A 12,894-nucleotide genomic window follows, 5' to 3' on the forward strand; every position below is an offset into this window, starting at 1 on the left:
ACAGGAGGAATAATTAACATGCATAGCAGATGTAGATGTCATTTTGTAAATGTCAGTTTGAGGGCAAATACTGATAATCAATTACAGACGATGTTTGATTTTACACCCAACAGAATTTGCACAATATTCCAAAACCTCTATGGTAGATGTTTGGCAGATTATCCGTCTGAAAACGCATAAAAAAATGTTTCATATTTACTTTTGTATGACTCAGTTCAGGTACAGGTAACAGGTACTCTGATAACTCCAGAGAAACCTTTGATAAAAGAATGATTGGAAAACATTTTAAATTTATGTTATCATCATTGCAATATACATATCAAAAATGTGATAGAATAAGGAATTTCTTTTGGGTCAATTCTCAGGTACGCATATACAGCTGGTAGCTTGTTCCTGAAAATTCCTTCATAGAAATAGACAAAAATCACTGTAAACCATCAGCAACGGATGTAAATACAACGCTGGTGTGACATCTCGTCATATAAGACTATTTTGCTCTGTTAAATCATCCAAGAGACCCACCCCTGACTGGAACTGATTAAAGAATTTTACATACATGGCCAAAAAAGCAATCAATATTTTTGAGTAGAAATTTTGTTATGATTACACAACTGGATATGACCTAATCACATATGGACGATCCAGACAGGGCGACATAAATCTGCCACCAAGTCATTGTCTATCACAAAAAGAGCAGTCATCAATGCCTTCACAAGCATGCAGGTTTCCAATCAAGATACGGCTTCACATTACCGTTCTGAGAAATCCGTGAGTGAATTATCAGTATCACCCCTACAGAAGTCTTATCCAATCAACAGAAAATGTCTGTGTATTCCCGCGAGTTGTACAGCCTCTTTATTTCCGATTTCTATTGGGAGAAATAGATCCTCAGGGACATGCTGATTGCAGTGAAACGATTCAAATTCCGATATCTGCATGGCTATGGCATGGCAAAACAGATGATAACTAAGGCGTTTTTTTTCCCTTTAAATCGAAGGAATAATTAATGAAATCCACACTATGTATAGGAATGCTAGAGTGTATTTGTAACATTCTTCTTCCTAAAGTACAGGATGACAGTGCTACAGTTACACTTTAGATTAAGTTACCAAAATGTTTGTGAGAATTGGCGACACTTTTTTGTCATATCTGGCTGACTTAGATTGATAATACGCCTGTTTTCCTAGAAAAGCTGTGTCTTGTTGCTGCGGGTGTAAAGGTGTTGTTACAGAGATATTTTTCCAGCACTGATTAATGCCTTTACACAATCATCTCTGACACTAACACACAACATATAGTGGTCACTGCTAAAATGATGTTAATAAATCAAAGTTCTTAAACGGGTAATCTGTAGTAAAGTATTTCTATACTTATAACAGTAACAAACTTCCAAAAAAAAAAAAAAAAAAAATTAAAATACAGAAATCAAATTTTTAAAAAATTCTTTCATTTGAAGGAAGAAAATTAATTGCCTGATCAAACTTCCTGTCAATAATTACAATTACTGTCAGGTCAATTTCAAAAACAAATTTTGAAACAAAAACCTTGCATCTTTAAGAATAAAGAATATGGTGCCAATGGTTTGAAAGCAAGATGAATTGAAAATTAAAATGTCTGTGTCAATTATCACTGATGAAAGTGAGGAGATGAGTTCTGATGAGTCACCACTACCTTAGTAACCTTTGATTAGCCAGGATCACAAAGACAAAAGTCAAATTTCAAACTTAATAACCTTTGACCATTACAACTCAAGATTTGACTGGAACAACATCTGGAAGGTATCACAGAGACACAAGTCAAATTTTGATCCCGACAACCTCTGGTTGTTGTTACAGAGACACAAGTCAAATTTTGATCCTGACAATGTCTGGTTGTTGTTACAGAGGCACAAGTCAAATTCTGACCCTCACAACCTTCTGCTGACATCACAGAGACATAACTCACAAGGAGTATAAACATATCGCAATCCAATTCCCACAGCTGATCGACAAATGGAAGCTACAAGAAGCCACTCCTAGTAAATACATATAAACAGCCAGTCAGACAAGGTCTTCTGGACACATCATCTCCTTATGTATGACATTTAGTATACCCTTCTGTCTTTGGCAATAGAATGAAAAAAAACACAGTAAGATATTGTCAGGATGGATCTGCCCTGCAACTAGGGTTCAGATACTGTATGCATGTCCTCGGAGTCATGGAAGTGCCGTTTTAAGATTAAATACAGCATCTGAAAACACTTCAATTACTCTAGCAATGACATTTGAGAAAATCATTACACAATAATATATCTCAGAATGTGTATTTTGATATGTTTTTGTTGAACGTATAAATGGCCTGATAAGACATTGAACATATATATCAGTAACCTGATAATCCTGTCAAAATGTAATCATTCTGACACAAGACAGATCTTTGTCAATGACTACCTTAACAAGTCTCAATAGGAAAAAAACATATCTAGAGTAAATGGAAATAAAACATCAAAGGCCAATTCTAAACCATTCCAAGAATGTTTTTTATTACCAGTATCAAAGAATGTTTTTTAATTAACTTTGTAGGATGTCAGGAAAGCCTTTTAAATCTAATGAAATTATATTCCCCTGAGAAGAGAGGTCCAAGACGCCTCTTCAGTACCAAGCGAATATCGTTGAGACATAGGACATGCTGGTGACATTTCTCTGTGCCACTGTTGTGTTATACTGCGAGCCAATATTGGATTGCCATTGGCACGGGATATTGACATATCACATTAAACAAGGCAGATATAGAAAGTCATGTAGCTAATATCCAACATTGGATGTTTCAGTTCTCATAAATTGTAATTTCACTATTGACTTGCAGGTCAACACATGCCAGTTAAAGTATGTAATTGACCAATGAGAATTAGCATGGATCTGTAATCCTGTGGTCAGTGTAAGTAGGTATCATAAGTAATTAAAATGGAAAACAAACTTTATTTAGTTTAAAGTTGAAAATAATCCACTAAAACCTCCTTTAGAAACCAGCTATAAAAATATTTCTAACATCTCTTATATGTGTACTAACTGTGAACATACAGTGGCACAAAATACCAGTTTATGAAAAAAAAAAACCCAAAACACCTGATAGTTAATTGTCAAATGACACAAATAGGGAGAGTAAAAATCTCATTTTTGTCTGCGTTTTGATAATATTTTAAGTGCTTATGAGCATTTGTACTCATCATCATTTGTACCATAATTAAATCAGAACTTTGCTCTAAACGGATATTCTCAATTTAAATCCTAGTTTTTTATATAAAGAATTTGATAATAAAGCGGACTAGGAATACCAGTATGAAATGTGTGTTATAATTAAATTAAATCAGTGATGACATATTATTACTCTGCCCAGTTACAAGCTAACAAGATTTCTGTGTTAATGGTCTGATAAAAGTGTGATGATGACAGCAGGGAAACGACACAGAACACAGCTAGTATTCTTTACCACTGAAACAGATCAGGCAGAGCATAACTCAGTATGTCAGGCTCCAACAAATCCAATTCTACAGAGAAATGAAAAAGAAGGAAAACCATATCTTGTCACAAACGCTCAATTGACCAATCCCAAAGGATACTTGCTATCCTGCTCGGCTAGCTTAACTTGCTACTAAGTGAAATTTTAAAATGGGGAATTTTCCTGACTTATCAAAATAAATCTATGAATCTATTTGCTAGTAGAAATTATATGGAAGTTATCATAAATGTGCAAAACTCTAATATTATTCATTGCAATTTAGAACCAATTTCATTTGAAAACTTGACATAATCTGATTTTCTGGCACTCTAAGCTTGCTCCCTTCCCCAGAGATGGAATTAACTATGAAGAAGAGAGTATCATCTAGCTTATAACTTCATGGAGAGCAAGCAAGTGTGATTTCACTGAATACTCAACATAATGAAATTAAGGCAAAGGAGGCGGTTATTGTGGAGAAGTTTCAAGCATGTGGGTGATACGGATCTGAATCTGTCAGTCCATGTGCAATTATGAGTTCCACATGTGCAATACATTTGCGGAGAATTATTCTGCATGCACGCTGTGGCCGTACTTCCTGGCTGCTTTGACAAAACATGTAACGTTCCAACAGAGGATCTTTTTTATTTTGTCAAGATAAAAAAAAATCTATATAGCAAATAATTTAAAGACAATAAACTGAGTAAATGTTGTAATGATTCACCTACAAAATAGAGAAAAAAAAATAAAAGAAAAAAATCTCTGCATCTTTATCTTAATTTTATATTATCAAAGAGAAATCAGAGAGATGTTTTTGGTGTTTGTTCTCATGATAGGACTTTCTGACACTGGCTGAGTCAACATCTTAATGGAACCTATGAAGAAACTGATATTTGTAAAAGCCTGTGTGTTTCACCTTCTTTTATGTTGATAAGTTGAGCTTACAGTCCAATAGTAAAGGGTGCAGGTATACCAAATAACCATGGCAATGACTCAAATCTTTACCACTGTGTCTAGTCTAACTACTTCTGGCTTTCTTGAAACGGACAAAATATTTAAATAATAAACATAAAAGAGACTTTTCAATTAAAATTTTATCACACAAACAGAGCACAATTCCGTTTTCCAATCCTGATAGCTATTAACCCTCCTTATCTACCATTTAAAGTGGTTTAAAAAACCCATATCTTTCAAAAATAATTCAAAGATGAAAAACACTATCATTACTTATTTCATAAAAAAAAAAATGAAATTATTTTTTAAAATACAAATGGGCACTCATCAAAAACCACAAGTAGCTGTATGCCAAATTAACTTTCAAACCCTACAACTTTCCTAATGAGATAAAGTAAATATATGTATTGCCTTCAACAGTTTGTGATTCTGGGGTCTGATACAAGCTTTAATAGGTTTCAGGCGAGTGTTTCACATCTTTATTTTAATGAAGCCTGGTTAGTTTTTTTTTATACCTGGTATTTTATTTTACTTTTGTTGGGAAATCAATTAAAATATTTAATTGTGGAAACAGGTCCAGAACACATTAAACTGAATGAATAATGAAATTCATTTTTCAACAAGAATGTACCATTATCTTACCTTCACCATTTCTAAATTTTTGTTACTTTGTTCATCAAAAAGTTCACCATGAGGAAAATGATAGAAACACAAACTGGATATCTTGTGATATAAATATATTTATAAAAACTAACTAATATCTCATTTTTGGAATTATTGAGTTTAAGCTACCAAAGGCTTGTACTTCTAGGTTGTGAAGAAGATTGACAAGATAATATGACTGTGGAAGGCAAAACCAAGACCTTCAGAAAATTGTGTATCTTCCCTCAGTCTGCTTGTATTATCACTTAGTTAAACTACCTCACTTTAGTGACAAATGTCTTCTTAAACAAACTGTGAAACAAAGATGCCATGCCCAGAACCATCACAAAAACAACCTAACAATGAAAATCTTAAAAAGAGATGTGAAGTTCATTATAGTGGCTTAATCAGGCTTCATCTTCAGAGGTTTGATACTAGAAACAAATGTCTGGAATGGAGTTTCAGAGATACAGAATACAGATCATTTGTGAGGATCTCTCCAAAATAATGGACTTCAGTGACACCCTGTATGTGATTAAACTTTCCTTTTTAACATGGATCTATTGACATGTTCTGACTATATCATAATGTTCATATAAATATAATGAATATACATACTGTGTTAATTCTCCATACTATATTGCACCAAAATCATATTTTAACATAGTCAGTGATGAAATGCAGTTAATGAATGCAGTGTTCTAAATCCTTGCACAGCTGATATTGAAATACAAATTATAATTATGCAGATTAAAAAAAAAAAACAACAAAACATAGCAAAACAATAAAAATATCAATAAATAGAATATTATGCAAAAAAATCTCTTGCTATCACCCAAGTACAGGTATGTGTTTGGACAGAAGTAAAGCAGATGGGGATATGGTGAGAATTTATAAGGCATCGTCATAAAACTCATATGTATTTATAGGAAAACATATCAAGTTCAAATTCTGTAGAACACGGACAGATGGCATGGTTACATGACCGTTATAAATCTAAACGTGTAAAAATCTCAAGTAGAAAGAGAACAGGAGAAAAGCAGTTTACTTGTCATGGTGACGAATAGAATGGAAAGGCTTGATTAATTTCAACAAACATTCTGTCACTTTTTTGTCTTCTTTAAATGAAGGATTTTCACATGTGAATTTGATTCTGCAGTAGCATTCAATTGAAGCCTTTAACATCGAGTCAGTCTTTCTAAGAGAGGGTGGGACCTCTGACTTTGTGCGAGGATGCCATTACCACGGTGTGAGGTTTGGCAGGAAAATATTTCACAATCATCGATTGTTGCAGCAGACTGACGTTAGCATGTGTATTGATAATTTTTCAGTTCCCTGGGCCTGCCCCTTTGTTACACAAACAGCCGCTAGATTTGAATTCCGGTGGCAAGTCTTCGTGTTGGGCAGCATTTCCGAGATGAAGACACAAAGCTGTTGGTAGCGCTTGTCACAATCAACTCCCTGTGATGTCTCCTCCTTCGGTCACATGCCCCGGCATTTGAATATTAGTGGCGTGTCTGTTTGTGCTTTGTGGCATATACCACAGTTAGCAACATCAATAGAAACAGCAAGCTAATGAAAGTAAGACTTGATGTCCAAGGAAAAAAGGCTAGCTACATGCATGGCCAATCACCTGACAATATCCTGGACGGTGGTAGTGAGAAAATCTTGAATCTGATAGCAAAACTTAACAGAGTTAATCTGAATCAAAGGTCTTAGGTCTGCACTGAAAAGCACTGGATTTGTGGTTAAACGTGTGCAAAAAACCAATGTTGGAAATAGTTAAATAAAAATCTGCACTGATAAATACAGTCGACACCATTTTCTAGGTCATAGGTCAGCACTGCTGTCTGGAGAGGGATGTTGGACACGAACATTTTCTAGGTCATAGGTCAGCACTGCTGTCTTGAGAGGGATGTTGGACACGGACATTTATGTAACTGGCCACCAAGAGAGTTGCTTCCAACACCTGTCAAAGACAAAAGTTCATATATCAACAAAATATATCTAGGTACAAAGGTAACAATTGATAAACCTCCGTCAGAGATCATTTAAAATACCACATAAATCTTTTTATAAAAGATCACTGACAAATACAGTTATTAACAAAAAAGATCATATTCATCACCTGTATAAAAGATCACATCTGTATAAATGATAATTTGTGTCGCTTGTAAAAAAGATTGTATGCATCATCTGTAGAGAAGATCATATGAAATAGCTGTAAAAAATGAATCACATGCACCACCTGTATAAAAGATCGCATGCATTACCTGTAGAGAAGATCATATGAAATAGCTGTATAAAAGATCACATCTGTCACCTGTATATAACAAAGGCCAAAAAGTAAGTCACAATGACCTACTTTTGATATGTGACCCTCTGTCTGGCCAAGGTGAACCAATATCCCAAGTATTAAGCTCCAGTGTTTAGTTGTGAGAATGATAGGGCCCTGACAAGACAACAGAAGGATAGATGGACACAACACCAAATCATATTCTACTTTAGATTCTGATAGGGTGATTCTGAAGTACAGATGTGACAGATTGAGTTGTTAGCAGCTGAAGATCTTATGTTCCTTCCTTGTCTAGCCAGTAGGTAGACAGTAAATCAGTATGTGTTCCTGCCTTGTCTAGACAGTAGGTAGACAGTAAATCAGTATGTGTTCCTGCCTTGTCTAGACAGTAGGTAGACAGTAAATCAGTGTGTGTTCCTGCCTTGTCTAGTCAGTAGGTAGACAGTAAGTCGGTTTGTGTTCCTGCCTTGTCTAGTCAGTAGGTAGACAGTAAGTCGGTTTGTGTTCCTGCCTTGTCTAGTCAGTAGGTAGACAGTAAGTCAGTTTGTGTTCCTGCCTTGTCTAGTCAGTAGGTAGACAGTAAATCAGTGTGTGTTCCTGCCTTGTCTAGTCAGTAGGTAGACAGTAAGTCAGTTTGTGTTCCTGCCTTGTCTAAACAGTAGGTAGACAGTAAATCAGTATGTGTTCCTGCCTTGTCTAAACAGTAGGTAGACAGTAAATCAGTATGTGTTCCTGTCTTGTCTAATCAGTAGGTAGACAGTAAATCAGTATGTGTTCCTGTCTTGTCTAGACAGTAGGTAGACAGTAAATCAGTATGTGTTCCTGCCTTGTCTAGTCAGTAGGTAGACAGTAAGTCAGTTTGTGTTCCTGCCTTGTCTAAACAGTAGGTAGACAGTAAATCAGTATGTGTTCCTGCCTTGTCTAGCCAGTAGGTAGACAGTAAATCAGTATGTGTTCCTACCTTGTCTTGACGGTAGGTAGACAGTAAATCAGTATGTGTTCCTGCCTTGTCTAGTCAGTAGGTAGACAGTTAATTAGTATGTGTTCCTTCCTTGTCTAGTCAGTAGGTAGACAGTAAATCAGTATGTGTTCCTGCCTTGTCTTGACGGTAGGTAGACAGTAAATCAGTATTGTTCCTGTCTTTTCCAGCCAGTAGGTAGACAGTAATTCAGTATGTGTTCCTGCCTTGTCCAGACAGTAGGTAGACAGTAAATCAGTATGTGTTCCTGCCTTGTCTAGTCAGTAGGTAGACAGTAAATCAGTATGTGCTCCTTCCTTGTCTAGTCAGTAAATCAGTGTGTGTTCCTGCCTTGTCTAGTCAGTAGGTAGACAGTAATTCAGTATGTGTTCCTGCCTTGTCTAGACAATAAGTCAGTGTGTGTTCCTGCCTTGTCTAGTCAGTAGGTAGAAAGTGAGTCAGTGTGTGTTCCTGCCTTGTCTAGTCAGTAGGTAGACAGTTAATTAGTATGTGTTCCTGCCTTGTCTAGACAGTAGGTAGACAGTAAATCAGTGTGTGTTCCTGCCTTGTCTAGTCAGTAGGTAGACAGTAAATCAGTGTGTGTTCCTGCCTTGTCTAGTCAGTAGGTAGACAATAAATCAGTGTGTGTTCATGCCTTGTCTAGACAGTAGGTAGACAGTTAATTAGTATGTGTTCCTTCCTTGTCTAGACAGTAGGTAGACAGTTAATTAGTATGTGTTCCTTCCTTGTCTAGACAGTAGGTAGACAGTTAATTAGTATGTGTTCCTTCCTTGTCTAGACAGTAGGTAGACAGTTAATTAGTATGTGTTCCTTCCTTGTCTAGACAGTAGGTAGACAGTTAATTAGTATGTGTTCCTTCCTTGTCTAGACAGTAGGTAGACAGTTAATTAGTATGTGTTCCTTCCTTGTCTAGACAGTAGGTAGACAGTTAATTAGTATGTGTTCCTTCCTTGTCTAGACAGTAGGTAGACAGTTAATTAGTATGTGTTCCTTCCTTGTCTAGACAGTAGGTAGACAGTTAATTAGTATGTGTTCCTTCCTTGTCTAGACAGTAGGTAGACAGATAATTAGTATGTGTTCCTTCCTTGTCTAGACAGTAGGTAGACAGATAATTAGTATGTGTTCCTTCCTTGTCTAGACAGTAGGTAGACAGTTAATTAGTATGTGTTCCTTCCTTGTCTAGACAGTAGGTAGACAGTTAATTAGTATGTGTTCCTTCCTTGTCTAGACAGTAGGTAGACAGATAATTAGTATGTGTTCCTTCCTTGTCTAGACAGTAGGTAGACAGTTAATTAGTATGTGTTCCTTCCTTGTCTAGACAGTAGGTAGACAGTTAATTAGTATGTGTTCCTTCCTTGTCTAGACAGTAGGTAGACAGTTAATTAGTATGTGTTCCTTCCTTGTCTAGACAGTAGGTAGACAGTTAATTAGTATGTGTTCCTTCCTTGTCTAGACAGTAGGTAGACAGTTAATTAGTATGTGTTCCTTCCTTGTCTAGACAGTAGGTAGACAGTTAATTAGTATGTGTTCCTTCCTTGTCTAGACAGTAGGTAGACAGTTAATTAGTATGTGTTCCTTCCTTGTCTAGACAGTAGGTAGACAGTTAATTAGTATGTGTTCCTTCCTTGTCTAGACAGTAGGTAGACACAGTTAATTAGTATGTGTTCCTTCCTTGTCTAGACAGTAGGTAGACAGTTAATTAGTATGTGTTCCTTCCTTGTCTAGACAGTAGGTAGACAGTTAATTAGTATGTGTTCCTTCCTTGTCTAGACAGTAGGTAGACAGTTAATTAGTATGTGTTCCTTCCTTGTCTAGACAGTAGGTAGACAGTTAATTAGTACACACCTGGTGTAAAGTTATTACCTCTTTTACACAAGTTGCCATGCTTCTGTAACAACTTCCTTTGAAATAGGATGACCTTTGTTTTCTCTCCTCTTAATATAATGATATTTATGCCCTGGTGTGTTATCTATAAAACTTATTTAGAATGACTCAGTATCCGTTGTTAGTGTTTTGATTTGTCTACACAAGAAAAGGTCTGACAGGACATGGAATGATGAATATAGATTACCTCATGTCATTAACAGTTCACAAAAACAGGAAACATATCTGGTAAACATCCTTATCACATTTTAATAAACTTTCAAAATAAAGTAAAACACCTTCATTGACATTTACAATCTCGTACAAATACACATTTAATGTGTAACAATGTGCTATTATCACTAGTCTACAGATAACAGGTAACATACTACTAAACATATGTTGAGCACTCACTGACACAGGTAAAGTATCAGTCCCTGTAGGGTATAAGTATTGTGAAGGATTTATCCCTGTGGGGTATAAGTACTGTGAAGGATTGATCCCTGTGGGTTATTAGTACTGTGAAGGATTGATCCCTGTGGGTTATAAGTACTGTGAAGGATTGATCCTTGTGGGTTATTAGTACTGTGAAGGATTGATCCCTGTGGGTTACTGGTACTGTGAAGGATTAATCTCTGTGGGTTATTGGTACTGTAAGGAATTGATCCCTGTGGGTTATTAGTACTGTGAAGAATTGATCCCTGTGGGTTATCGGTACTGTGAGGAATTGATCCCTGTGGGTTATAGGTACTGTGAAGGATTGATCCCTGTGGGTTATTGGTAATGTGAAGGATTGATCCCTGTACATTATTAGTACTGTGAAGGATTGATCCCTGTGGGTTATAAGTACTGTGAAGGATTGATCCCTGTACGTTATTAGTACTGTGAAGGATTGATCCCTGTGGGTTATTGGTAATGTGAAGGATTGATCCCTGTACATTATTAGTACTGTGAAGGATTGATCCCTGTAGGGTAGAAGTATTGTGAAGATTAATCCCTGTGGGTTATTAGTACTGTGAAGGATTGATCCCTGTAGGTTATAAGTACTGTGAAGGATTGATCCCTGTACATTATTAGTACTGTGAAGGATTGATCCTTGTGGGTTATTGGTACTGTGAAGGATTGATCCCTGTACGTTATTAGTATTTTAATGGATTGATCCCTGTACGTTATTAGTACTGTGAAGGATTGATCCCTGTGGGTTTTAAGTACTGTGAAGGATTGATCCCTGTAGGGTATAAGTACTGTGAAGGATTGATCCCTGTGGGTTATAAGTACTGTGAAGGATTGATCCCTGTACGTTATTAGTACTGTGAAGGATTGATCCTTGTGGGTTATTGGTACTGTGAAGGATTGATCCCTGTGGGTTATTGGTAATGTGAAGGATTGATCCCTGTACATTATTAGTACTGTGAAGGATTGATCCCTGTAGGGTAGAAGTATTGTGAAGATTAATCCCTGTGGGTTATTAGTACTGTGAAGGATTGATCCCTGTAGGTTATAAGTACTGTGAAGGATTGATCCCTGTAGGTTATAAGTACTGTGAAGGATTGATCCCTGTAGGTTATAAGTACTGTGAAGGATTGATCCCTGTACATTATTAGTACTGTGAAGGATTGATCCCTGTGGGTTTTAAGTACTGTGAAGGATTGATCCCTGTAGGTTATAAGTACTGTGAAGGATTGATCCCTGTACGTTATTAGTACTGTGAAGGATTGATCCCTGTGGGTTATTGGTAATGTGAAGGATTGAAATGTTCAAAATGATTTTATAAATCTCACTATGTTTTATCTAAAATATTTTTGCCCTTGAAAAATTTGACAATTCACTTGTCCATATTGTCATCATTACTTTATTAATCCTATATTTCTATTAACAAATTACAATTTAAAAGATTCTTGGGTAAGTTTGACAAGAAGCCAACTGGACGCCTATGACATTCATTTACAGCTTCTACCTGTTCTCAAATTCAAGAATTTCCTTTACGAATTAGTATCCGAATAATTAATTTATTTTAATATCATCTAATTTCTCTAATTTCTTTTTAATTCAATAATGAAACATTCACTTTTTACCTAAAACATCCAATTAAACAATCAACTTGTAAGCCAAAAGTTAAATGATAAGCTCTTTCTCTCCTACATAAAAACAAACAGAAAAAATAATGCACAATTAATGAACAACCCATGTTATAGCAAACAAGGTGTACAGTAAGTTTTACCAGCCTAATATTAAACATTAACTGGCACAGTATCTATTACTGTTATCTTAACAGAAAATTAGAAAGAATTGTTGTTACTGGTGTGATAAATGAGAAAAGACTGTTGATTTAAGGGAGGTTATACCTACCTTGTGTTTTGGCATGGAGAATAATAGTTTCTCTGTGCGGTGTTCGTAATGGTGCGGTGCAGACTCTATGAGTTGAGTGACCACCAGCATGAAGTCGTCTTTCCAGCCTCCAAAGGTTATCACAGACCGGAAGTCATAGGAACTGATGGGTTGCTATAGAAACAAAGAAAGAAAATTCATGACATCTCAATTAAGTAACATATTTTTTGTATTGTCTGTTTACTCCTTGTCCAGATAAATCATTTCCCAACTGCATGAGCAGCTCTAGAATAATGCAAGAGCTTTAAGACCAAGTGGATTTAACTACACTACAAATCATTCTCTATCAAAAACAGGT

At 36.0% G+C, this 12,894-nt stretch overlaps 1 protein-coding gene across 1 annotated transcript in view; it reads right to left on the reverse strand.

Annotated features, from left to right (window-relative positions):
- Positions 1–6,955: 6,955 nt before the first annotated feature.
- The window catches only part of LOC132552352 (pleckstrin homology domain-containing family H member 1-like), a 92,973-nt gene continuing 87,034 nt past the window's right edge, over positions 6,956–12,894 (reverse strand). Inside the window, exons 27-28 of the mRNA XM_060216515.1 lie at positions 12,558–12,710; positions 6,956–7,039 (exon numbers count right to left, since the gene is read on the reverse strand). Coding sequence (XP_060072498.1) covers positions 6,956–7,039; positions 12,558–12,710 — 237 coding nt within the window. The remainder of the gene's footprint in view (positions 7,040–12,557; positions 12,711–12,894) is intronic.

This window comes from Ylistrum balloti, unplaced genomic scaffold, assembly GCF_031769215.1.
Source record: "Ylistrum balloti isolate Yb309-2 unplaced genomic scaffold, AGI_CSIRO_Ybal_v1 Utg369630, whole genome shotgun sequence".
Taxonomy (NCBI): domain Eukaryota; kingdom Metazoa; phylum Mollusca; class Bivalvia; order Pectinida; family Pectinidae; genus Ylistrum; species Ylistrum balloti.